The 27,932-nt window shown below is 43.4% G+C and overlaps 2 protein-coding genes and 1 long non-coding RNA gene across 4 annotated transcripts in view; 2 read left to right on the forward strand and 1 right to left on the reverse strand.

Annotated features, from left to right (window-relative positions):
- The first annotated feature begins 964 nt into the window (after positions 1-964).
- Positions 965-12,169, forward strand: lrit3b (leucine-rich repeat, immunoglobulin-like and transmembrane domains 3b). Its single transcript, XM_035942797.2, has 6 exons — positions 965-1,144; positions 6,548-6,922; positions 7,034-7,119; positions 9,679-9,969; positions 10,063-10,122; positions 10,866-12,169. The coding sequence occupies exons 1-6, from the start codon at positions 1,035-1,037 to the stop codon at positions 11,324-11,326; spliced, it is 1,383 nt and encodes a 460-aa protein (XP_035798690.2). The 5' UTR covers positions 965-1,034; the 3' UTR covers positions 11,327-12,169.
- Positions 12,170-14,863: 2,694 nt separating this feature from the next.
- On the reverse strand, positions 14,864-27,341 carry LOC129347730 (uncharacterized). Its single transcript, XR_008599982.1, has 3 exons — positions 27,108-27,341; positions 15,566-15,710; positions 14,864-15,487 (listed from the first exon to the last, which is right to left on the reverse strand). It is a non-coding gene; the product is annotated as an uncharacterized LOC129347730 (long non-coding RNA).
- gabrb1 (gamma-aminobutyric acid type A receptor subunit beta1) overlaps positions 26,190-27,932 on the forward strand; it is an 86,089-nt gene continuing 84,346 nt past the window's right edge. The window contains exons 1-3 of one of the 2 annotated variants that reach the window (XM_055005690.1): positions 26,191-26,680; positions 26,767-26,858; positions 26,961-27,028. In XM_055005690.1, the coding sequence (XP_054861665.1) occupies positions 26,601-26,680; positions 26,767-26,858; positions 26,961-27,028 (240 nt within the window). In that variant the 5' untranslated portion in view covers positions 26,191-26,600. Of the gene's footprint in view, positions 26,681-26,766; positions 26,859-26,960; positions 27,029-27,932 lie in introns of both variants that reach the window. The other variant, XM_055005691.1, reaches the window with a different exon arrangement.

A 27,932-nucleotide genomic window follows, 5' to 3' on the forward strand; every position in this document is an offset into this window, starting at 1 on the left:
GAATAAATAATCCACATTATATCTCATAATGCCATTTATTTTTAAATTGGAAAGTGTTCAGCTTTACATTCCAGTAACACAGAGAACCTATCAACCCCTTCACCCTGTCTTCATGTTTTCAGTCATCTAATGTATTCTTTGTTGTCCTCTTTTGTAGGACAAAGGACAAAAAAATCTGCTGGAAAATAGTCTAAAACAATAAACTAACCCCCCCCCCCCCCCCCCGATACTATTTTGATAAGTAGCTGTAAACTCGAGAAGTTTGCATAAGAAAACACATGCATGTCTTCTATGTTGCTTTGTTGTTTTTCCATAATGTGAGAAAATACATTTTTATGAGGTTCTGTATATTTTTGCTACTTTATACATCTACTCCACCACAAATGACAGGGAAACATTTCATTTATCTCTTAAATAGTACAGTTCCTTTCCTGATTCATGTTTTCAACAGAAAACCGATATTACACTGTATTTTATAAAATGAAATTTGCACGTGTTTATTAAACTGCAGACAATCATAAAAAGCATTAAAAATGGACTTTGCACATTAATGTGGGGCTATGTTTCTGCATTATTGTTTTTACTTGTGATGGTAAATATGATTATTTCTTAATGTAGTAAAGACGAAAACAATGCTGCTGTACAAGGGGTCTGTCATTCTCAGTATTACTTTTGTTATGTTAGCACTAGTGTTAATTTTAAGCACCATTTTAAATATAATCAACAACACTGAGTGGCATAGTGGGACCATTTTACGCATTTACACCGATGAATTAGTTACTGATCTTAATGAAATATTGCAGCAGTGGTTAGATTTTCCCCAAGGTACAAGAAAGGCTTGGGCCAACCCTGATGTGTTGATCTGTTATGCTGACAGTGAGACGTGGGATTACATGCTGCTTGTAGGCAGCATAATCCTACCTAATCTGGATTTCAGTTTCACTCTGCACCGTGGACACAGCCTCACACTAGAGAGGACTGGGAATGTAGAGATACAAAAGGCCTGTATGAGTACAGGGTTGGACTAATGAAGAATGTATCTATTGGTTCTTATTCACATTTTGCAATCCTCTCTGTTCGTGGTCAACTCCTGTCCAGCCTTATGTGCCTGCACGTATGGGAACAGTGGAATAGCAGAGCTCAGGTTGAGTGAAGCTCACTTCATTTTCATGTTTGAATGTTTCTGTATGCACGTGGTTTGTTTCATTTTGTTACCGAGATCCCATTTTGCAAACAAAAGGTGCAATAATATGGTCTGCCCAATGCGTATTGTTTTTAGTGTTTGGATAAGAGTTGCTAACACTCACAGGAACAGAATTGCAGTAATGTTGTTAAAATTAAATTTGGCGCATGGATCACATCAATTTATATCATCAGATTTTTCTTTTCTACTCGATCATCTCTGATTTACCTGAAATTTTTGCAGCAAATAATATGGATATTTATAACTCTAACCTTCTAATGCTGCATTACAAGAATATTATATATATTTTTAAATTACCTCTATATTTGTTTTCAGCACACATTTTGCTCAGTTAAATTTGAGGCTATGTTTGAATACAATATCTCAGGAACATTTGAAGATAAAGTCCTGCAATAATGAACAAGTAGATCTATCATGAAGTCAACATGAAAAGTCCCATTCTTAAGCATATATTACCAAAAATAATGATAACGCTGATGTCAGCTAGTACCATTTTAAATATTCACAGTTTATGATTTTAAAAAAATGTTAAGCAATTCAAAAATTGTCGAGCAGAAGGCTTTGCTTTCATTACTGCTTGGCACAATCTTGGCATTCTGTCAGTGAGCTTCATGAGGTAGTCACCTGAACTGGTTTTCCAACAGTCTTGAAGGAGTTCCCAGAGATGCTTAGCACTTGCTGGCCCTTTTGCCTTCACTCTACAGTTCATTTCATCCCAAACCAAAGGGTGGCTAATTTGAAGAATCTAAGATACAAAGCATGTTTTGACTTATTTTACACTTTTTTTGTTTAATACATAGTTCCATATGTGTTCATTCATAGTTTTGATGCCTTCAGTGAGAATCTGCAAAGTAAATAGTCATGAAATAAAGAAAAAACAGTAAATGAGAAGAGGTGTACAAACTTTTGACTGGTAGTGTATAACATTATATATTTTTGATTCAGTGAGTTTACTGACAATACTAGATAGTATTTACTGAGTACTGTCTGGTACACTGGGAACATATTCAGGTTCCATGTCAGTGGGGCACAACAGAATGCCAACTGAAGTGATCGGTCAATAGCAAGCATATACCAGGAAAACTTCATCTGGTGAGACTACACCAATCAGGCATAACATTATGACCACCTGCCTAATATTGTTTTGTTCCCTTTATGTTGCTAAAACTCCTCCCACCCAGTGGGGCATGCACACAGGTCCTTTGGGGATGTCCTGTGCTAGTCAATTCTGTGGGTGCTGTAGGTTGCAGGGTGGGATCTACCTAGATCAGACTTATTCTGGCACATCCCACACACGTGGACAAAATTGTTGGTACCCTTCGGTTAATAAAAGAAAAATCCACAATGGTAACAGAAATAATTTGAATCTGACAAAAGTAATAATGAATACAAATTCTATAAAAATTAACCAATGAAAATCAGACATTGCTTTTGAACCATGGTTTAACAGAATTATTAAAAAAAATAAACTCATGAAACAGGCCTGGACAAAAACCCTTAACTTAATATTTTGTTGCTCAACCTTTTGAGGCCATCACTGCAATCAAACTATTTCTGTAACTGTTAATGAGACTTCTGCACCTCTCAGCAGGTATTTTGGTCCACTCCTCATGAGCAGACTGCTCCAGTTGTCTCAGGTTTGAAGGGTTCCTTCTCCAGACGGCATGTTTCAGCTCCTTCCACAGATGTTCAATAGGATTTAGATCAGGGCTTGTAGAAGGCCACTTCAGAATAGTCCAATGGTTTCCTCTTAGCCATTCTTGGCTGTTTTTAGCTGTGTGTTTTGGGTCATTATCCTGTTGAAAGACCCATGACCTGCGACTGAGACCAAGCTTTCTGACACTGGGCAGCACATTTCTCTCTAGAATACCTTGATAGTCATGACATTTCATTGTACCCTGCACAGATTCAAGACATCCTGTGCCAGATGCAGCAAAGCAGTCCCAGAACATAACAGAGCCTCCTCCATGTTTCATAGTAGGGACAGTGTTCTTTTCTTGATATGCTTCATTTTTGCGTCTGTGAACATAGAGTTGATGTGACTTGCCAAAAAGTTTCAGTTTTGTCTCGTCTGTCCATAGGACATTCTCCCAGAAGCTTTGTGACTTGTCAACATGCAGTTTGGCAAATTCCAGTCTGGCTTTTTTATGATTTGTTTTCAACAATGGTGTCCTCCTTGGTCGTCTCCCATGAAGTCCACTTTGGCTCAAACAATGACAGATGGTGCGATCTGACACTGATGTACCTTGACTTTGGAGTTCACCTTTAATGCCTTTAGAGGTTGTTCTGGGCTCTTTTGTTACAATTTGTATTATACGTCTCTTCCGTTTGTCATCAATTTTCATCCTGCGGCCACGTCCAGGGAGGTTGGCTACAGTCCCATGGATCTTAAATTTCTGAATAATATGTGCAACTGTAGTCAAAGGAACATCAAGCTGCTTGGAGATGGTCTTATAGCCTTTACCTTTAACATGCTTGTCTATAATTTTCTTTCTAATCTCCTGAGACAACTCCCTCCTTCACTTCCTCTGGTCCATGTTTAGTGTGATACACACCATGTCACCTAACAGCACAGTGACTACTGTAACCCTATAAATAGGCCGACTGACTGATTACAAGATTGTAGATGCATGTGATGCTAATTAGAGGACACACCTTGATTGAACATGTCATTATGGTCACATTATTTTCAGTCTTTTCTAAGGGTACCATCATTTTTGTCCAGGCCTGTTTCATGAGTTTATTTTTTAAAATAATTCTGTTGAACCACGGTTCAAAAGCAATGTCTGATTTTCACTGGTTAATTTTCAAGAATTTATATTTATTATTACTTTTGTCAGATTCAAAATTTTTCTGTGACCGTTGTGGGTTTTTCTTTCATTAACCGAGGGGTACCAACAATTCTGTCCATGTGTGTAGATGCTCAGTAAGATTTGGATCTGGGGAGTGCAGAACCCAGGTGAACACCTTAGCTCTGAACAGTTTTTGCATTGTGTCAGGGTGCATTGTCCTGCTAAGGGTGGCAACTGGCATCAAGGACTGCTGTTGTAGTGGGGAGTGGGGGGTTGTGGGGTTGCTTGAACTGCAAAGTTTATGTGGGTGGTACAGGTCAAACATCCACATGAATGTCAGGACTCAAGGTTTCCCAGCAGAACATTGTGTTATAACAAGAGGATCAATGTTTTTCAATTCACCTGTCAGTTGTCAGTGTACCTGCTAGCCAATCTAAAGTAATTCTGTCAGACGATTGCAGTGAAAACATGCATTTTTCTTTTCTGTAATAGTTAAGTAACTAAATGCAAGCAGCCAAGAGGAGACACACATATTTACCTGTACTGAGCATACAACCCCATCCAACAAGCAAAACCAAATACACTCTTGACAGCAGCATAACACAGCCAAGCATAAAGGTATCAGTTCCTGATACAAGGAAAATTAGTGAGCCACAAGCACATTATATCTAAAGACAATGAATAATAGAGTGCTGCTTGGCAAAAACAACAGCGAGAGAAGGGAAAATGTTAGAGAATGTGGTGACAGAAGTAAGCAAACATTAGGGTCTGAGAGAAGAAAGTGGTAGGAGGAATTCTGAGGAAGCAATGAAGGGTCAGCAAAGTCACCACAAGCTCATGTTTGTTTATTGGCAAAGCCAACTTTATACAGGAATGAACTCCACAGGAGTACAATATAAAATTAAATAAAAAAGGTCTTACCACGAGGGCCCTTTTGTACTAGCCAATAATGTAGGAACTGCCTTAGCTGACAATGTATGTTATGTGTGGAAATAAATTAACACATTTGTAACTAATCAAACTGCCAAAATTGGTGGATAGATGAAGTTGAGATTTTTAGGCAGGGTCTTGTATGTGATCTAGCCTTGATAGGAGAAGAGGACTATACTATTTTGTTATTTTTATTTTATTTTATATTTTATTATTATTCATTTTATCATAATATTTATGATCTATCGTGTGATTTTAGCAGAGGTGGGTAGAGTAGCCAAAAATTGTACTCAAGTAAGAGTAACGTTTCTTCAAAATAATATCACTCAAGTAGAAGTAAAAAGTATCCAAAAAATTACTCAAATAAGAGTAAAAAAGTAGTAAAAAGACTACTCAAGTACTGAGTAACTGTTTGATTGTAATGTCTGATTTATTTTTTAGAAATGATGTGATCAGACAGACAAAAATGTAAAATAATGTGAAAATTTTGGTATTTCCAAATAATAAAATAAAAAATAGCAAAAGTAAATAGCTTCTTTACAAAATGACAAGTTAGGGCACAAGAAACACAAATTTCTAAGTCTTAGTTTTTCACAACATAAAGCTTTTGAAACAAATCTGTAGTAATATAAGGTATGTATAAGGTATATGCATTTAAGGTATAAGGTATAACGTATAAAGTATAACGTTTGTATGCCAAACTATTTCCAGTGACAAGATATACTGTATGCTCATAGACTGTATGTGCATGCAGTATATCCCACCCCCCTGTCCCCCCATGCATCACACAGACCTATCAAGCATGATGTCATGCTTCACTTCGCCATGTTAGTAAACAGAAGACAAAAGCTGAAGATATCCATGCTAATGCTATGCTAATGTTGTCAGACTCCGAAGCAAGATCAAATTTCTCGAAAATGCCCGTTTTTTTCATTCCTTGTCTGCTACGTGTGTAGAGTTTGTGCTGCTATGCTGCTACAGTTCATATGTGGTCATGTAACTGTATTGACATCTGGTGAAACAGAGTCATGTGATTATTGTTGCTTCGTCTGATTGGTGAAACACAGTCATGTGGTAGATCCACTGGGGGCATCTCTGTGGCAAAATAAAGCACATCTAATGTGGTAAATAAAAAAGTAACGAGTCGAGTGTAGCTCAGTGTAACGGAGTAAGAGTAGCGTTCCTTCTTCACAAATCTACTCAAGTAAAAAGTATGGCAGAGTAAGACTACTCTCAGAAGTACATTTTTTTCAAAGAGTTACTCAAGTAAATGTAACTCGTTACTACCCACCTCTGGATTTTAGAGTGTGGTGAAATTTTGTACCACTGTTTACCTTGAACTTTGAACCACAAGAAAGATGGAGAGCTCAGTGTATAAAAGGAAGCTCCTCTTAGAGACTATGCTCATTGTATACTTCACTGAGAAACAGAATATGGCATATTGCTTTCAGACAAACTGATGTCTGAGTATTTATGCTAAATACTCAAACATCCTAAATACGCAGAAATACTGCATTTGCATCATTTGTGTCATCTTTTTAAAATGAAGAGCACAGTCAGTTAAAGTTTGTGTATTGATTCACCTCAACTTAATCCCTTACGTTTTCATTTAACATGGCAGGCTGGTCCAGTGTAGTAACCCTGGAATCTCAGCTGTTCCCATTAATGTCCCAGCTGACACAGTCAAACTTCGTTTGGAAAAGACATTGATCACCAAGGTGTCCCGGGCGGCGTTCTATAATCTTTCGGAGCTGCGGTTCTTATGGCTGACCTACAATTCAATAACATCAATCCACCCAAGCAGCTTTGTCAACCTGAAGGCCATACGAGAGCTACGTCTTGATGGGAATCTCTTGACATCTTTCCCCTGGGAGGGGCTCAGAGACATGCCCCTTCTCCAGACTTTGAGTCTCCACAACAACCGTTTGTCCAACCTTCCTGTCCATGCCTCTCTCTTTCTCCCGAATATCACCTATCTGGACCTGTCTAGTAACAGGTAGGTCCAATTGCTCCCTATATAGTAGCTTATTCATGCAGAAGGCTACAAAGCTCTCTGTAGTATTAGATAAATACACTCAACTTTTCTGCTTTCTACTTCTCTCCTCAGACTGACTATATTACCTGGTGAGCTGTTGGACCTTTGGTTTCCTCTTCCAGGACAACAAGGAGGACAAGCACAAAGAAGAATTTTGGGTACAGTATATTTCGGAGTAATAGAGACATGCCATCTTTGAGTGCTGTCAATATCACCTTGGCTTGATTTAGCAAAGACAAGAAAATGTCTGATCGGCAATTAACATTCATATCAGACAAACAAATCTTCCATGATGTTCAAGACCTGCTTATAGATTTAACCTAACTGTATCAGCTAAGGTACACAGGCTGTGTCTTTTTAACATTCATTGTTTTTACTGTAATTATTCTAACTATATAATAATAATAATAATAATAATAATAATAATAATAATAATAATAATAATAATAATAATAATAATACATTTCATTTATAGGTGCCTTTCAAAACTCTCAAGGACACTGTACAAAGTAAACAAAGTTAAATCACATTGACAATATAAAACTTCAAGATCTATAAAATGTAAAAGAAGGACATTTAACAATTTTAAAAACTTAAGAAGAATTGTAGAGAAATGGAAGTCAGAGTGAGTAGGCTTGTTTGAACAGGGGAGTTTTGAGGGATTCAAATTTCAGAGTTCCAGAGAAGAGGAGCAGAGCAGCTGAAAGATTTGGACCCCATGGTGGTCATATGGGCAGGAGGGATGGTGAGGCTCAGGGAGGAAGATGATCTGAGAGTGGATGTCTTTATATGAAGGAGTTCAGTTAGGTACAGAAGTGTGGGGTTATGGAGGGCTTTGAAGGTTAGCAGCATGGTTTTGTAGACAATGCGGTGTGTAACTGGGAGCCAGTGAAGTTGTTGGAGAACAGGGGTGATGTCTGGTGATGATCTGGGCTGCAGCATTCTGAACTAGTTGGCATTTATGGAGGGACTTGAGGGGGAGATTAGATAGAAGGGAGTTGTAATAGTCCAGGTGGAAGGCGACCAGAAAGTGGACCAGGATGCTGGTGCTGATATGTTAGTTTGAAATGACAGAGTGCTGTCGAGGACAACACCCTGACTCTTGACCTGAAGGGAAGGGGAGAAAGAGGAGCTGTCGACGGTCTGCATTGCAGTGAAACTAAATGTTATATTTACAGAATATATAGCCAAAGGGGAGAAGATAAATGATGAAGAGGGTGGGACCGAGAACAGAGGCTTGGGGAACACCGGAAGAGAGGAGAGATGGCTGGGATGTGAATGTTTTTAATTGAATGAACTGAGTTCAGCCTGAGAGATATGATGAGAACCAGACCAGGAGTCTGCATGATAAACCAATGGATGCCAGTCTATGGAGGAGGATGGAATGGGATGTGGTGTCAAAAGCTGCTCTCAGTTTGAGGACGATGAGAATGGATAATAGTCCAGAGTCTGCTGCCATCAGGAGGTTGTTAGTTATTGTTGAGTAGGGCTGTTTCTGTACTGTGGTGGGGATGGAAACCAGACCAGAACTGTTCGTAGAGGTTGTTATTGGAGAGGTGAGAGTGGACTTGAGATGCTACTGTTTTTTCTAGGATATGTAAGAGGAGTGGCAAGTTGGAAATGGTACGAAGGTTATTGAAGTTGTTGGGGTCTGAACCAGGTTTCTTGAGAATCGAAGTTAGTACAGCAGATTTGAGAGGTGATGGACAGAACCAGAGGTGAGGGAGAAGTGGATGATGGCGGCAATCAGAGATGACAGGGAGAGGAGATGGGCTTTGATCAGGGGTGTCAGGAAGAGGAAAGGTGGAAACTTTTGAGTGGCTGAGAGGAGGGAGCTGGGGGAGCAGGAGGGAGTGAACTACAGGAGGTGTGAAAGGTTAATTGCTGGTGGATATTATCAATTTTTGCATTGAAAAAGTTCATAAATGCATTACAGTGGTCAACGTGGTAGAAGTGTGAGGGAAAAGAGTCTGGTGGGCGCAGGGAGTTATTAATTCAAGAAAGCAGAGTCAGAGTGTTGCCATCACCAGCACTGATGAGACCTAGATAATATTATGATTTGGCTGTAATGTGGTGATGATACTTTTCTTCATGAACAGTTAGACCGGTTTTATTGTAGCGTCACTCCAGTTGTTGCCCTCTAACTTTGAGGATGTGGAGTTGGGATGTATACCAGGGAGCAGAGTTGGTAAATGATACAGTCTGGGTTTTTAAGGCAGCAAGTGAGTCCCCAGCAGAATATGGAGACTGTTATTGCAGTGGGAAACCAGTTGATTGGTAATAGAGGGGATGTTGATGGTGGGGAGTGTTTCAATGCCATGGTGAGAGTTGTCAGATTAATGTCCTTGATGTAACAAAATGAAATCGTATGTGATACTTTGGTTGTGGAAATGGTCAAATTCAAATTGAATGACGTACACATATGGTCAGAAATGGGGAAATCAGTTGAAGAGCAGTGAAAAGGGAAGACACCAGAGCAGCACACTAGATCAAGGATATGACGCTTAGAATGGGTACGAAAATGTATGTGTTGTTGAAAACTAATACTGTCCAGGCATGATGTGAAATCCATATGCTACAAATATGTGGTTATCAAATGGAACTCTTGAATTCAGGTATATGATAAGGTAAGTAAAGCATAGGAGATAGCCGGTTTCAAGTAGTTTTAGGAAATGGGTGACAACAACAGTGTTGACTATATTTCTTCCTCCATTTAGGTCTCCATGACAACCCCTGGTTGTGTGACTGCCAGATCTCAATGCTGATGTCCTTGTCCACATCTCTGGGAAGTCCAGTAGTTCTTGTAGACAAACTGATGTGCAGCAGGTCCCTGGGTAAGTCAGGAATGCTGCTGACCCAGGCTGAGCTGTCCCGCTGTATGAGGCCCTCAGTCCAACCTGCAGCCACCAGGGTCATCTCTCCACTGGGCAGCAATGTAATCCTCCGCTGTGATGCCACTGGCTACCCAACACCAACACTGACATGGATAAAAACTTCAGCCTACACTGGTAAGCAATCCAGCGGCACTCTCAGGTGATGAAATTATGCTATTAAATTCTGAGTATTATCTGAGTCATACTGTGATTGGATTTTTTGTGCAGATTGTTGTCAAGAAGACAACGTTGAGAACTCAGAAGACTTACCCAGAATTTTGGAGAGTTGTAAGTGATGTTATGTATTTCAAGAAGCCTTTTTTTAATGCATATGACAGTTCATATTCACATTGTCTCAGTAATTTTTTTTTTGCCATTTTGTTTGTACCTATGGCAAAGGACCTTTCTAAACACCCTCACTCAGCAAGGTTTAGAATCATAACCATATTAAAACTGCAGTAGGCAGAAATATAGCAAAGGCAAATAAAACAATACATAAAGAAATAAAATTAACAGAATTTGAAAAGGCTCTCCAGCAGCTCCTCCCATTCAGTTCTAAGCCCCTCCCACAAGAGCAAGCATGCACATCACATGTGCAAAAACCATCATGCTAAAAGTCACTATTCATCCTCAGACTTACACGGATCTCAAACCCCATTCTCCTAAATAAAAGTTTTTAACTACATAGTCACCCACCATGTCGTGCACCCACTGCATACTTTGTTGCTCTTTAGACTATCTCACCTGTACTTTGTGAAAAACCTTGTGACTTGACAGTCTCCGGTCACTGGCTAGACTGTCTAAGCCTGAAAACAGAGCCAAGAAGAGATGCAGCAGAAAAAACTACTGCCAAGCCCAGCTTTAAGAATCTAAATCAAAGGTTAGGCTTAGGTCACAATTAAGAGTATCATTTGAGTTTTGTTAGGTCACGTCTGTGAAATTACCTGTGTAAAACACTATGCTGTACCATAAAAGGAAAAGACTGATGTAAGGTGCTGAGAACTAAGATTGTACACCTTTTTACATTCCAGTTTTGCAGGAATCCCCTCGTGTGGGCGTTCGTTGGTCAGTAATCAGCCTGAATGGGTTATCATATAAGGATGCTGGTGAATATCGCTGTCAGGCACGGAACATGGCAGGGATATCTGAAGCCCCAATTAAACTGAAGGTTATGGGAGTCACAAGACTGTCCCTTTCAAAGAAGAAGTCCCAAAAGACTCCATCCAGATCATTATCAAAACACAAGAAGACATACCAAACCCCGGCTACTACCATCACCCCCTCAGTGAAGGAAAATCACATAAATACAACACTTTTCAATAACAAGGCCCAGAAAGCTCACAGTTTGAAAATGTTTAAAGTAGACAAAGACATTAAAAGGCATAAAATGATCGCAACAAGTGCCAAGAAAAACACCCCAAGTGCGATCAAGTCAGTAACTGAATCCTATGACAAATCTTCAAATACTTTGTTGTCAGAAACACTTGTTTGATACAACAGAGTTAGTCAGTTACTTGGTTGACTGATGGGACTGGGAAAAGCAAATGAAACTGTACTAGAGGTCTTACTTGTAGCTTCAGACTTTTATGTTTCTGAGGAATTCTGCACTGAAAAGTTATGCACATTTGTTCGTGTATGTACATGTGTGTTGATGCAGCTTGTTTGGAAAGATAAAATTTGTGACAGAAACTTGAATATAGTGTCTGTGATGCAATTTATAGTTTTCTGAAAAGATGCTTTGTTTCAGATATTTGGGTTTACATTGTATTTCATATTCATTATGTTTAGTACTTATTCAGTACAGGCTGCATGCTTTTACCATTTTATTTTTCTGCAGTTTATTTTAGATGTATTGTAGATTCACTCTCCCGTAGTAGAAGCCTGACTCTTTTAAGTTTAATTTCTTTGATTGACTACATGGAATTTTCAGATATTAAAGCTTTATCCACACTGAAATGCATTTTTTTTGTAAATAAAAGGGTTATTATTTGTGCTTTCTCATAAAAATCTCACTACATGTAGAACATTCTAAAAACATTATTGAAATATTATTAGTCATGTCTAACACTGCACAAACTTGTCTCACTTAAACAAAAGAGATTGCAGAACACACATTTATGTTGTAAAAACCACTCTTATTCTCTGTGTAGAAGTCAAGTCTTTAAATGGACTTTATGGCTGTGGATTTGGACAAATGATCAAAATGCCTAAAAAGGCATCATATATTTGATCACATTCCTTAACCCATTACTAATTTCCAAGGGAAATTGTGCATTCAGTACAGTGATCCTTGACTTGGTTGTAAAGGAAAATTTGATTTCCTGTTTGCCCAATGTTTTTGTTGTATTTCTCCTGCTCTGACAACAAAAGTAACCAAATAAGTAAAACTAAGTTAAAAAAAAAAACATGCTAGTGTTCGATTGAGCTAATGAAACACCAGAAAGTTTGAAAGTGTATTTTGTCTATATACACAAAACCTGTGTCTGGATAACTTTACCATGTTCCTGCTGGTGCTGAGGAGTGCTAGAGGAGCTTCTGGCTGGTTTCATTTAACATTTTATGTTTTGTCAGACAGTTTAAGTCAACTTAGAGTAAAAGTTGTTGAAATAAATAAGCAACTGGAGAGAGATTTAGTCCAGTTGTGGATCTACCACAACAATTACCATCTCAGGGATTGATGCTTTAATTGCTGAATGGGAATTTGTAGATTTTCTTGGATGGACCTTGCCCTTACATGTAAGAACTGTAGCCCTGTTATTTTCAGTGACCTCCATAGGTTTTCTGAACAGCAGCTTTTGGTGTGGTGGCTCTTGCTTTCGCTAACTTGGCAGTGACTGGCTCCTCCTAACTCCTGACTAATCCAAAAAATGGGCAAAGAGGTAAAGTGTAAGAGTAGCAGAATTGAATCTCTTATGGGCTATTGAATGTTTTATGACAGCATCTACATGTCACTCAAAGCAGCCATGTTACAATTTAAAAGGGTGAGATAAATAAGAATGTAATCCCTGTTCAATTGTCATAAACAGGGAAATTAGCTAAGGCCAAAACAGTTTTTTTTGTTTATTTGTTTTTTTGTACCAGGCTGTGAACATGTTTATATTGACTGTACAGTTGAATTTTTCAGGCAGAGATTGCTGCTTGGTAATTCTAATGTTACCAAGGCAAGGAGTGAAGATGAAAAACAAATTAACTTGAAAGAAATTGCCCACCACTTGCAGACCACCCCTTCCAGTTGTTCAAAACAAAGGACACCCTTCACACGCACATCAACGGCAACAGAGCTGCTGTACAAGGCGCCTGCCAGGAGCAACTATGGGTTCAGTGTCTTGCCCAAGGACACTTCAACATGCAGAGGGGTAGGTATTGAACCGTGAACCTTGTGATTAATGAACAACACACTCTTCCACCTGAGCACCAGTCAACCTTTCCTATGCCTACATTTTAGCTATGTGCCTGGTAGTCATCATTCAAAAAATGTAAAAATGTAATTACATTTTTTTTTAAAAGTTTTTTAATTTGATTTGGTCAATTTCTGTGTAAAAATGTATAGCTCTGCAGTCACACTTAGCTGAATACAACACCCATTATTGAGATGTAAGGTAAAAAGGAGGCAAAGAGCTATGGGGTGAACTTGCCTCTCTCTGGAGAAAACACATGAAGAAAAGTAAAACTTACTTCCAACTTTCTTTGATGGCATTTCCTTTTCTTATAAACATCTTTTCATTTTTAACTTTCATAAGTTTTTTTTGCAACAGGCAAATATAACATATGCAACACTTCCACAGTCAGATGACATCAAAAGCATTCTAGACTAAAGAGGGGGTATATTTAATCCCAAATACAGTGTAAGTTGTTGATGTTTGTACAACTAAATGTCTTTGATCAAGCAGTTGACATGTACTTCTATGTCACAAAACATATATTTGTATAGAACTTTGTTCTATGACAACACACCATTGCACATGGTCACCAAGTCAGAATTGATGCATTCTTGCACCGTTTTTTTTTTATAATCAACGTCACCCCGGTGATGAGGCTGCTCTTTAATTCATTGATTGAGATTTTTCATTTATACTTTTTGATTCCATAATGTTCTCCCTGTGCATGCGTGGGTTTTCTCCGGGTACTCCGGCTTCCTCCCACAGTCCAAAAATATGCTGAGGTTAATTGATCATTCTAAATTGCCCGTAGGTGTGAATGTGAGAGTGATTGTTTGTCTCTATATGTAGCCCTGCGACAGACTGGTGACCTGTCTAGGGTGTCTCCTGCCTTCACCTGAGTCAGCTGGGATAGGCTCCAGCCCCCCCGCAACCCTAGTGAGGATTAAGTGGTGTATAGATAATGGATGGATGGATGCATTCCATAATGGTCTTTTATTTACTATTTGGTGACTATTTTGATAGACCTATATCACTTGATTTCTTGAAAGTCCCTTTTCTGTGGTTGATAAACCTCTCATAATCATCTCCTTGTAACAGAGTTGCATAGTTGCAAAGTTACATCTTGGACTAACCTTCAAAAATTCAAAAATTTGATTATTTTTATACCTTAGTTTATAATTTTCTGACATCCTCGAGAGCTGTTCTTCGAATCATTTGTGTTATATTCTAGATTCTGTAATTATTTTAATGGCTTTATCATTTTCTGGTTTCTCCATTAACATGGGTTAAATATTTTAGTCATTCTTATTGAATGTTGTTATTTGTGTTTCTACATCATTTTCCTTACTAAGTTGCATTGCAAATGAGGCAACTATACCATTTGTGACCGCATATTGATTTTAATATACATGCAACTTTGTTTTATTCTTCAGCTGAGTAAAAAAACTACCTTTCAGCTCCATAGTACTGAATATGTTATCATGTCAGAAGGGAAGAGGGGAGCATGTTATACTAAAAGATGCAATGCACAAATTGTATTGTATGCCATAAAAAGAAAGATTTTGTGGGTGCTGCAATTTTGTTAGCTCATAATGATTCTGTTACGAATCGATGCAGAGACTCCAGTGCAGGCAATGAAAACACAGCGATAGAGTTTCAGCATAATAATTTATTACAAATAAATAAAGTGACTTACAGAAACTGCACAAGCAGAACAGGAAGTACAGAACTCTAGAGGACCCCTAAAGGACTGGAGGTCTTACAAGAACTAAACCCTAAACTGGGAAAAATCAAGAAAAGAAAGTACTAACTCAAATACCGTAACACAATAAGAGTAAAGCTGAATAGTTAGTACATGACGCAAAACTATAAACAAAGTACTAACCCGGACAACGTAATGCAGTGACAGGACAGCAAAGTAATAGACTCCGTAAATATACTGACTTCGTACAACACAATGTGTTAACAAGATTATGAACATGATTCTACAGAAGGCACAGACTCATAAAAACAGGAGCTAGTTACTAACCACGAGATTACAGATAGTAGCTACGCTACAAGCTAAGCTAGACTGGGCCCCGGCATTGGGTGGAGAACGGGCTGCAGGCAAAGCCGACGGGGAGCATCCAGGTGGTGGAGGTGGTGAATGGCGGAATGGAGGTAAAAACGAGCAAGTTCTGCATGGCATATCGAGAATGCTGTTTTCCAGGAGCGATGCAGAATCAGGTGGGAATGGAGGAGGTAAGCTGGACAGCAGGCAGGCGGGATCCAAACTGCATAGCAAGAGAACAGAATTAGTGTCTAGCCAAGATCTGAAGAGCTAAACGGAGAACCAGGAGCAATACACTCACTGGGTTGTTTGACGATCCGGCGACAACTGATGGCAATGCCCCGCTTTTATGGTGAGGGAAAGGTAGATGATCAGATTGCTCCCACCTTTCTGATTACCGATAGGCAACACCTGCTCGCCACGCCACTCACTGAGCTCACGCCCACCTGGAGAGAGAGAGAGAGAGAGAGAGAGAGAGAGAGAGAGAGAGAGAGAGAGAGAGAGAGGAACTGTCACTACGTAACACTCTGGTCATTTTGCATCTCTTAATCAATGTTGTGCATTTTTTGTTGATTTCTGCTTTATGCAAATGAGGCACGGGGAGTGGAGGTCTGAAGCCTCACGAAACATTCGTTCAACAGCTAAACCAGCCAATGTTGAACTAAAATGAGGACAGATTCAGCAACTGCACAGCTTATTTTTCTCCTCCAAAGATTTCAGAAATACTTTTTGCCATGCTGTTTTTGTAATAAATGAGAAAGTTTGCGACCGAGCCGCCATGTTGGTATGACGCTTTTATCGCACTGTAGCTACAGCGCTGTCATGTCACCACATAGTGGTCTGCAAATAAAAGTACCTGTCAACTAGATCCAGCAATTTCCCACATACCATTCATTGTCTATGTGAGACGCACCGGATTGCAGCTCAAAAAACGCACCGCAATGGACCCAGCATGCAATGCAGTGCATTTCGAGCTGCAATCCAGTGCATCTCCCCAGACTGGGAAGGAGCTCATTTGCATAAAGTAGACTTGATTTGTACTTTATGCAAATTCAATGTGGAGTGCGGCGATCCGACACATCATGAAACTTCAAATGTCAAAACTAGCCATCATTGAAATCAAACAAGGACAGATTCAGCAATTGCACAGGTTATTTCTTGCCTCAAATGCTTTCAGAAATACTTTTCGCTGAAGTGTTTTTGAAATAAAAGAGAAAGTTTGCGACCGAGCCACCATGTTGGTCAGACGTATCTACTGGAGTCAAGCTGAAAGTGCTGTCATGTGATCACGTAGTGGCCCGCTAGTGACCGCCCACAAAGCAGGCAATATTCAGATGCAGCATGTTTCCATGCGAATAAAAACCTTCCTGTGGATACCTCAATTTCTTGCATCCCATTCATTGGCTATGTGAAATGCCCTGCTTTGCATGCTGGTTGCGTTGCGGCACATTTCGAGCTGCGTTGTGGCGCGTTGGCCCAGAACTCTGTGCAAATATAACAGATATTATTAAGAAGTGAATACTCAAATCAACAATTTCTTTATAATTAATCGAACTCTATTAAATACAGATTTTTATTCTTCAGTTTAGTTGCATTAATGTCTAAACAGACTGACCTCACAGTATGAATGCAGTGAGTGAAACTTTGAAAAATTCACTACAGCTACCTCAAACAGCTTCCAAAGACGCAAGTTGCCTTCTGAGACACTGCTGTTGTCAGGGCTACTTCATCTTAGCACCAAAAGCTAACCAGGCTTCTGCTGCTGAGACATGTGAGATATTATAACTCATAGATATGAAACAACAGCTGTTACGGGGGTTCTGTGGGAGCTCAGGTGCAGGGAATGAACAGTCTGGAAATCGTGTGTTACTCTGTCTTTATTTACAGGTTCTTCTCAGAACACGACAATTGAACACGTGATATACATTACTCTAAACCCGAGTATGCAACCTTGAATACTCAGAAACGACAATCGAAACTACAGGTGCTTTTAACTCTAACTCGAGTGTACTAAACTAGAATTCTCAGAAACGATAATCGAAACTCAATGTGCTTTAACTCTAACTCGAGTGTACTTTAAACTAGAATACTCAGAAACCACAATCAAATTCAATGTCCTTTTTCTCTAACTCGAGAGTACCAACTAGAAATGCCAAGCGGCCCCTACCGGCCGGGCAACTATACTTGGGCTCGACTCTACTTATAGTAGTCCTCCTCGAAGCGGAGGGTAATTCGAACGGTAACTAAGTTCCAAACTTTCTTTAAACACTGTAGGTGCTGTAACTAAAAGACGACTATTTCTCGGAGCCCTCTGTGGCTCGAGCTGTAACTAAGAATCACTACAACCATAACTCTAGGGATGCTCTGGACCGGTTCACAGCGGAGGCAGCCTGGTTTAAGCAGCAACAGGTGGGCGAGGGAGGACGCCAACAGCCGGGGGTCGACTCAGGTGTAGATCTCCGTCTCCCGGAGGAAGCGACCAAGATCCCGAGCTGCTGGTTCTCTGGCAGGGAGCAGGTGGTTCCAATACTCTCCAAGCGGTGTGACGATCTGGCACCGAGAGCTGGATGGCGTCTGGCTAAGTAGCAGCCGAGCCGCCACCTGATTGGTCGACCTCCACCTGTTCCTCTGCTGGTGGATTGCGCCAGATGGAGAACACCTGTGGCTCCTTAAGCGCTGCTGGGCTGTCTTGAACCGGGAAGGATGGAAAGGGGAGGGGAGAAGAGCACTAACTGGGGCTGGCGGCTGCCAGCCTGACAGTACCCCCCCCTCTACGGGCACCTCCTGGTGCCCGAACTGGATGATGTGGATGCCGGCAGAAGAAGTCCGTGATCAGGGTGCCGCCGAGGATCTGTGCGCAGGGCACCCAACTTCTCTCCTCCGGGCCATAACCCTCCCAGTCGACCAGGAACTGAAGACCCCTGCCCCGGCGGCGAGCGTCCAGTAGCCGCCGCACTGTATAGGCCGGTGCTCCAGCGACGACCCTGGGAGGAGGAGGGGGATGGACAGGGAGGGCCAGTGTACTCTCCAACGCGGGTTTCAGCAGGGAAACGTAGAAGGTGGGATTAATCTTCATGGATGTTGGTAAGTGAAGACGTACCGCGCTGGGATTGACCACCCGATCGACCTTAAATGGCCCGATGTAGCGGGGGGCCAGCTTCTTCGATTCGACCCGCAGGGGAATGTCCTTGGCCCGGAGCCAGACCTTCTGTCCGGGCCTATAATCCGGTGCCGGTCTCCTATGGCGATTTGCCTGTACCTCCATCCTCTGTGCGGAACGCACCAGAGCCCGTCGCGCCCGCCTCCAGGTGCCTTGCATCCGACGGATGAGTGCCTGGACGGAGGGAATATTTATCTCCTGCTCCTGAGCAGGGAACAAGGGAGGCTGATAACCTAGGGAACACTGAAAGGGGGAGAGCCCCGAGGAAGAGTTAGACAGAGAATTGTGTGCATACTCGATCCAGGGGAGCCTCTCGCACCACGAAGTGGGGTTATCAGAGACTAGGCAACGGAGAAATACTTCCAAGGACTGATTAGTCCGTTCGGCTTGACCATTGGACTGGGGGTGAAACCCCGAGGTGAGACTGACCTTAGCTCCTAGAGCGTCGCAAAACGTTCTCCATACCTCGGAGGTGAATTGTGACCCCCGGTCCGAAACGATATCCTTCGGGATTCCATGAAGGCGAAAAACATGTTGGATCAGCGCCTCGGCTGTCTCCTTGGCTGTGGGAAGCTTGGGCATAGGGACAAAATGAGCAGCTTTAGAAAAACGGTCAACAATGGTAAGTATAACCGTGTTACCTTGAGAGGCTGGGAGCCCAACCACGAAATCGACCGTTATGTGGGACCATACGTTTGGGTACTGGAAGGGGTTGGAGTAGGCCCGGGCTGGGCTGGTTGGAGGTCTTAATCTGCGCGCAGGTGACGCAGGCAGTGACAAACTCCTTGGTATCCGCCTCCATGGAAGGCCACCAGAACCTCTGGCGCAGCACCTCCAGAGTTCGATTCACTCCGGGGTGACACGCGATCCGGGACGCGTGGCCCCACTGGAGAACTCGGGAGCGGACGGAGTCAGGAACGAACAGTCTTCCCCTCGGACCATTACCTGGACCCGGGCTCTGTCTCTGGGCCCGACGAACGTCCTTCTCGATCTGCCAGGTTAAGGACGCCACCAGGCAGGACTTGGGCAATATCGGCTCCGGCTCCTCGGTCTCCTCCTCCACCGTGAACTGCCGGGAGAGGGCGTCGGGCTTAATGTTCCTTGACCCGGGGCGATAGGAGAGGGAGAAGTTAAAACGTCCGAAAAACAAAGCCCACCGAGCCTGGCGGGAATTCAGTCTCTTTGCTGACTTTACATACTCTAAGTTCTTGTGATCTGTCCACACAATAAACGGCTGCTCTGTTCCTTCGAGCCAGTGCCGCCACTCCTCTAATGCTAGCTTTACGGCTAATAGTTCTCGGTTACCAACGTCATAGTTACGTTCGGCAGCAGTGAGACGTCGGGAGAAGAAAGCGCAGGGATGGAGCTTCTGGTCCACCTGGGAGCGCTGCGACAGCACCGCTCCTACCCCCGTGTCGGAGGCATCTACCTCCACTACAAACTGGAGGGAGGAATCCGGCTGGGAGAGGATGGGTGCCGTCGTGAACCGGCGCTTCAGCTCCCGAAAAGCTCGGTCTGCCTCCGAGGACCACTGAAATGATCTGAGAGGAGAGGTTAATGCCGTAAGTGAAGCAGCAACTCTACTGTACTCTCTAATAAATCTCCTATAAAAGTTAGCGAATCCCAAAAACCGTTGGAGCTGTTTACGGGTCGCAGGAACCGGCCATTTCTGTACCGCTGTCAATTTCCCTGGGTCCATCCGGATCTGTCCGGGAGAGATAACATAACCCAGAAAGGTTACAGTTGTGGCGTGAAACTCACACTTCTCAGCCTTAACGTAGAGCCGGTTCCTTAATAACCTCTCCAAAACGCGGCTTACGTGGCCGACGTGCTCCTTCAGATTCTGTGAATAAATCAAAATATCATCAAGGTACACAAAAACAAACTGGTTGATCATGTCACGAAGCACATCATTGATTAAACTCTGGAAAACAGCGGGGGCGTTAGTAAGTCCAAAAGGCATCACTAAGTACTCAAAGTGGCCCAGTGGTGTGTTGAACGCCGTTTTCCACTCGTCCCCCTCTTTTATCCGAACCAGATGGTACGCATTCCTCAGGTCGAGCTTGGTAAAAATCTTTGCTCCTTGGAGTGGTGTAAAAGCGGAGTCCATAAGGGGCAGCGGATAGGAATTTCTTCTGGTGATCTTATTCAGTCCTCTGAAGTCTATACAGGGCCTAGGAGTTCCATCCTTCTTCTCCACAAAGAAGAATCCGGCACCAACCGGTGAGGAAGAGGGTCGAATAATTCCAGCTGCTAGTGAGTCGCGAATATAGCTTTCCATGGCGGCCTGCTCAGGCTTGGATAAGCTGTACAGCCGACTGGAAGGCAAGGTCGCGCCATCTAAAAGTTCTATAGAACAGTCGTAGGGTCTGTGGGGCGGAACAGTCAGGGCTTCTGACTTACTAAAAACGGGAGCTAAGTCGTGGTACTGAGGGGGAATAGTCTCTAAATTGATCGGTTCTGGCACTCGGGGGGTTCCGGAGCCAGGTGGTGTAAGAGCCGAAACCAGGCAACTCTGGTGACAGGCTGGGCTCCACGACAAAACCTCCCCTCGTTGCCAGTCCAACTGTGGGTTGTGCTGTGCTAGCCACGGATAGCCCAGCACCATGGGGGGATTTGAATGTTCCATAACACAAAAAACCATCCGTTCACGGTGGTTACCTGCAATCACTAAGTCAATAGGTACCGTCTTACGGGATACCTTCGTTAAACGTAGTCCATTCAGGGAACAAGCAGTCAGTGGTTCGTTGAGAGGAATTATAGGAATAGCCAGCTGTCTTACCAAGTTGCCGTCCAGGAAGCTTTCCTCAGCTCCGGAATCCACTAAGGCGGCCACTGGTACGGATACCGATCTCCAGCAGAGCGTGGTCTTGACCTGAAGTCGTTGCGGGGGAGAAGAAGTCACCTGGCCCACCAGAAACTCCCCGTTTACTGGTGAGCCCCCCCTTTTGCTGGACAACGGGGACAGGCGGCGACGAAGTGGCCCGACTCTCCACAAAAAAGGCAGAGTCTGGCCTCTCTCTGCGTCGTTCCTTCTCCCTGATGGTGAGCTTGGCCCGGCCGAGCTGCATAGGTTCCGGATCCTCTGACAGGTTCTCGGGGGTCCTGGGTCTCCGGGAAGGTTCGGGAGGGCCGGGATTCCCTGATGAACGGGTTCTTCTCTCCCGTCGCCTCTCCCGCATCCGGGCATCCAACTTGATTGCTAGAGCTATCCACTGGTCGAGGGTGGAGGACTCGTCCCTGAGGGTTAATTCGTCCTTCAGGGCTTCATTCAGTCCTCGGTAGAATGCATGCTGAAGCGCCGAGTCGTTCCAGTCCACCTCCGCGGCGAGGGTCCGGAACTCCCGTGCGTACTCCGCGGCACTCCGGGCTCCCTGCAGGATGGTCCCAAGGCGGGTGGCCGCGTCTCTGCCGCTCACGGGATGATCGAAGTTCTTCCGCATCTCCTCCACAAACGCTGAGTAGGAGTTGCAGAGGGAGCCTTGGCGCTTCCATACCGCCGTTCCCCAGTCCCGAGCATCCCCTGTTAGCAGTCCTATTAAAAAGGCTATACGGGACCTATCTGTCGGGTAAGACTGGGGCTGTAACTCGAACACTAGCGAAACTTGTGTCAACTATGCCTGACAAACTCCAAAATCCCCACTGTATCATTCGGGGGTGGGCGCGTGGGGCTCTCTGGCCGGTGCTGCAATCGGTGCCGAGGTGGCTGGAACAGCCTGACCAGCGATCCGGTTTACAGTCTCAGTGAGGGAAGCTATTTGTTTGAGCATAGCGGCGCTGCTAGTGGAGAACGAACGGAGCGTCTCATCATGACGGCTTAACACTGCGTCGATGTTGGTGAACGCTTCCTGAAGCGTCATGACGGGAGCGCCGTTCGAGGCTGTTGCATTCCCCGCTGAGCTCATTTTGGCCAGATCGTAATGTTACGGGGGTTCTGTGGGAGCTCAGGTGCAGGGAATGAACAGTCTGGAAATCGTGTGTTACTCTGTCTTTATTTACAGGTTCTTCTCAGAACACGACAATTGAACACGTGATATACATTACTCTAAACCCGAGTATGCAACCTTGAATACTCAGAAACGACAATCGAAACTACAGGTGCTTTTAACTCTAACTCGAGTGTACTAAACTAGAATTCTCAGAAACGATAATCGAAACTCAATGTGCTTTAACTCTAACTCGAGTGTACTTTAAACTAGAATACTCAGAAACCACAATCAAATTCAATGTCCTTTTTCTCTAACTCGAGAGTACCAACTAGAAATGCCAAGCGGCCCCTACCGGCCGGGCAACTACACTTGGGCTCGACTCTACTTATAGTAGTCCTCCTCGAAGCGGAGGGTAATTCGAACGGTAACTAAGTTCCAAACTTTCTTTAAACACTGTAGGTGCTGTAACTAAAAGACGACTATTTCTCGGAGCCCTCTGTGGCTCGAGCTGTAACTAAGAATCACTACAACCATAACTCTAGGGATGCTCTGGACCGGTTCACAGCGGAGGCAGCCTGGTTTAAGCAGCAACAGGTGGGCGAGGGAGGACGCCAACAGCCGGGGGTCGACTCAGGTGTAGATCTCCGTCTCCCGGAGCAAGCGACCAAGGTCCCGAGCTGCTGGTTCTCTGGCAGGGAGCAGGTGGTTCCAATACTCTCCAAGCGGTGTGACGATCTGGCACCGAGAGCTGGGTGGCGTCTGGCTAAGTAGCAGCCGAGCCGCCACCTGATTGGTCGACCTCCACCTGTTCCTCTGCTGGTGGATTGCGCCAGATGGAGAACACCTGTGGCTCCTTAAGCGCTGCTGGGCTGTCTTGAACCGGGAAGGACGGAAAGGGGAGGGGAGAAGAGCACTAACTGGGGCTGGCGGCTGCCAGCCTGACAACAGCAACAGTAAGACAAAGACAGGCTGTAAATCACTTGACTCTTATTTGCAACTTCTCATCTTAGTACAACTGACTATGCAGATATTTTAAGACAGCTATCTGAAATCACATGGTTTGAAATGCCGTCTTTGGAATTTCCAGCTATTGTGCCATCATTATTTAAGTTTTTAATGTACTCACATGGTGAATATTTTTACATAAAGATGTGCTTAATCTCCAGGTCCCTGTTGAGAGTACACAGAAATCCTGGGATTAGGTATAATCAGAGGTGGATAGTGATGAGTTACATTTACTCCGTTACATTTACTTGAGCAACTTTTTGAAAAAAAATTTACTTCTGAAAGTAGTTTTACTCTGCCATACTTTTTACTTTTACTTGAGTAGATTTGTGTTACTCCATCACACTGGGCTACACTCGACTCGTTACTTTTTTATTTACCACATTAGATGTGCTTTATTTTGCTGGAGAGATGCCCCCAGTGGATCTACCACATGACTGTGTTTCACCAATCGGACGAAGCAACAATAATCACATGACTCCGTTTCACCAGGGGTCCGTTTCACAAAGCAGGTTCAACAAACTCTGAGTGTAACCCTGAACTCTGAGTTGATCTACTCTGAGTGTCATGGTCCCTCCCTTCTCTGAGCTGTGCTCCTGGCCAGATGACAGCCCAGGTTGATCAGCAATCAGTGGCAGTTAAAGTCCGGCTCGCCCTTCCAGTCTCTGTCAGACCCTGAAGGCAGTTCAGTGAAGCGACTGCCCCGTCTGGTCCTGTCTCGCCCCGCTGAGCCGCCGTCGCGGCTCTTCTCCCTGCCGTCCCTAAGTGGACTTGGGACCTCTGTGTTCGCCAGCCGATCCAGACCCAGATCTCTCTGCAGCTCTCCGCCGCACGTTTCGCGGTGTCGGCGCACATCTCCACTGACTGTCTGACAGGTTTATGTCCAGGGAAAACCCAGAGATGGGTTAAAACGGTTTCAGGGCCAGGCACACTTTTCTGACAGTCCTGCATACAGTTGCCTGACTTAAGTGCTCTGCATCTCCAACATTATACAAAAACTTCCATTTGCAAAGAACCGCAGTGCAACACACAATATCTGCTGGGATGTGAGAGCATGACTGTGGTTGGTAATGTTGACTGACTGAATGAATGAGGAAAATCAAATAGCGTGTGAATGAAAGAGGGCAGAGACAGAGAGAAACTCGAGGTTTACTGAGAAGAACCTGGTTCCGACCAGGTTAGGTTGATACTTTGTTACTACGGTAACTGACCAAGAGCTTAAGTTCCTCTCTGTGAAACAGGCTAGAGTTACCCTTCTTTGTCTGGTTTGAGTTACCTCCCTTTTTGAAACGGAAAACTCTGAGTTTCCCTCATTTCAGGGTTAACAAACTCAGAGTTTTCACTAAACCTGCTTTGCAAAACGGACCCCAGACGTCGCCCTGCAGTCACATGACAACATACGAACCGTGGCGGCATAGCGGCACAAACTCTTCACACTGAGCAGACAAGGAATTAAAAAATGGGGGCATTTTCGAGACGTTTCATCTTGCTTCGGGGTACGACAATGTTAGCATAGCATTAGCATGGATATCTTCTGCTTTTGTCTTCTGTTTACTAACATGGGCGAAGTGAAGCGTGACGTCAGGCTTGATAGTTCTGCGTGATACAGTGGGGGGGGATACAGCATGTACATACAGTCTATGAGCATGCAGTATGTCTTGTCACTGGAAGTAGTTTGCACTGTTCAAACATAAAATCGTTACCTTACTACAGGTATTTGTTTCAAAAGCTTTATGTTGTGAAAAATTGAGATTTGGAAATTTGTGTTTCTTGTGCCCTAACTTGTCATTTTGTAAAGATGTTGTTCATTTTTGGATATTTTTTATTTTATTATTTGGAAATACCAGAATTTGCATATTATTCTACATTTTTGTCTGTCTGATCACATCATTTCTAAAAAATAAATTGGACATTACAATCAAATGGTTACTCAGTACTTGAGTAGTCTTTTCACCAAATACTTTTTACTCTTACTTGAGTAATTTTTTGGATGACTACTACTACTTTTACTTGAGTACAATTTTTGGCTACTCTACCCACCTCTGGGTATAATTCACAAGAGTATACTGGTTGGGTCTATGGTCACTGGGCATACTATAAACTAAAATGTGAGAATGTGAGAACTTAGAAGCCACACAGTGCACACACAATACACAGAAGGCAGATATTTAAAGGGTTTTAGCAAGAACTCAACAGTAAATGTCAAGCAGCCTGAAGAGGCTGAGTCTTCTATGTCAGGGTCCTGCTGAATGGTGTCTAAGAGGAATTTAACAGGAATTGTCATCTAGAGCTGAATATATCCACTTGGCAAAAAGTGAGTCAAATTTTATATTATTGAAGACTCCGAGATGTACAAATTTAATACTACTAGTGATGCAAATAAACTACTACTCGTTGTTATTATTGGTTTGATACTACTACAACTACTACTGCTAATAATAATAATGATATAAATGATATAATAACAATTATAATAATATTGTAAATAATAATTGTTTTTATTGCAACAACTTTCGGTGATTCCTTTGTCAACAATATGATCGGTTAAATCAATAGTTGCTTTCAATTCCGTTCAGGCACTGCAGTTGGAGCCGAAGCCTTTTCATACTCCATGCAGCATATTTTATCTACCCTCTCATCAGTCGATCGTGCGTTGAGCTTTTAATGCGTTTTCCGGGATTTAAAACAATTAATTAAGTTGGTGTGCAGTCCGTGACGCTGCCCGGCGAAGCACCGAAAATGCGCAGATCCTAGGACGTGCTTGTACTGCACGTCCTAGTTTTCTCCCCCCCTGCCTCCCTCCCTCCCTCTCTCTCTCTCTCTCTCTCTCTCCCCCTCTCTCTCTCAGGCTTCCTAAAGGTGACCGTGGAGCCCCACTCTGTGCTCATTATTGAATGTCTTTAAGTTGAGCGGCAGCGGGGAGACGAGCTTGACGCAGATCAGCTGCGGACGCTGTTGTCTGCTGGAATAAGCGGAGAGGGCTGCTAGAGGTTGTTAGCTACGGGAGTCTGTGTGCTTCTCTCTTTAGGTGAATCATCCACAGCCATAATTTTGTCTTTCTTGTAGCCTAATTAGTTTTTGCTTTCTTCTGCATCTCGGATACATTTTTATCCAAAGTCGTCTTGTTTCATTTCGCCATTGACTCTTGGATGTTGGTAAAACGACGCGCATGCGTTGCTCTTGGAATAATTTTGCAGCCTAAATTGCATCCCTGAGATCTTGTGTCAAAGTCGTTGACTAGCATGTGGATTACTCCGGAACGCGGATGCTGGGGGATCTTCTGCATGTCTCTGCTCGTCACTGTTGTCTGCGGGGCGCAAAGGTGATCATAACATGTGATATGCTTTATTCCACACGGGCCCTGTAATATTCATTTACTCCTGAACTGAAATGTGTTTCTGTCCTCAGCGCCAACGAACCTAGCAACATGTCATATGTGAAAGCCACCGTGGACAAGTTGCTGAAGGGCTATGACATTCGTCTGCGTCCTGATTTTGGAGGTAAAAGCCACTATAGTGTTCAGTGTGTTCACGCAGCTGCCCCTTGATGCTCAGCAGGCTGCCGTAATGCTGGCTAAGGCTCTGCTGTCATAATGTCCACAGGCGCCCCAGTGGATGTTGGCATGAGCATAGACATCGCCAGTATTGACATGGTATCTGAAGTCAACATGGTAAGTTATTGTTACTTGGTGCGATGCAACATTATACGCTGACTGCTTCCACGTGACAGCTGCGGGGCTAGTTTCTTACCTTTTTAGCTCTCTCTCCATCAAAGAGAATGAAAGCTTCATCCATGTTGGCCCGGTTCGTCTCTTTACTTGCGCAGAGCCGCTCCGGAAAAAAAACTAAAGAGATTCCGCTCCACTAAGATCCGCAATGTGTCACCGCCGGTCCGTATGCATCAAGTACAGATCCGCGGTGTCACTGCAGGCGGAAGCTGGGATTTGACAAGACCTACAGAAACATACATAGAAATAAACACGCACGCACACGCGCGCGCGCAGAGAGAGAGAGAGAGAGAGAGAGAGAGAGAGAGAGAGAGAGAGAGAGAGAGAGAGAGAGAGAGAGAGAGAGAGAGAGAGAGAGAGAGAGAGAGAGAGAGAGAGAGAGAGAGAGAGAGAGAGAGAGACGCTGTTTAGTGATTCCACACACGATCTGCAGCCCCAAGCACGTAGTGGTAGAGCCGGTGACAGCTAGGTGTAGGAAATGACATTAGAGGCAAAAGACGGAGGAAAATAACCTGTCTATATGCATGTTTGGGACGTATTTTGACCTCTGCAGTAATTACATAACGGCTGTCAGATAGGAGAGAGTTCCAGAAAGCAACGTGTCTGCAGAATATGGTTTGACCACTTAATACAGGGAATCAATGCAGCGCCGCACTGCCCTGGGAGTACACACAAGAAATCAGAACCAACTGTGTGAAGTTGGTTCAGAAGAAGTGTCTGCGATAGAGAGATCAAAGCTAAAGATATTAGGCTTACTGCTTTTGTGTTGATGACAGTTGTGTGTAATGAAACAAAAATTGGGCTATATATTGCCCGACACACGCACACGCAGGGATATCCCTGATGT

This window comes from Amphiprion ocellaris, chromosome 20 (assembly GCF_022539595.1).
Source record: "Amphiprion ocellaris isolate individual 3 ecotype Okinawa chromosome 20, ASM2253959v1, whole genome shotgun sequence".
Classification (NCBI taxonomy): domain Eukaryota; kingdom Metazoa; phylum Chordata; class Actinopteri; family Pomacentridae; genus Amphiprion; species Amphiprion ocellaris.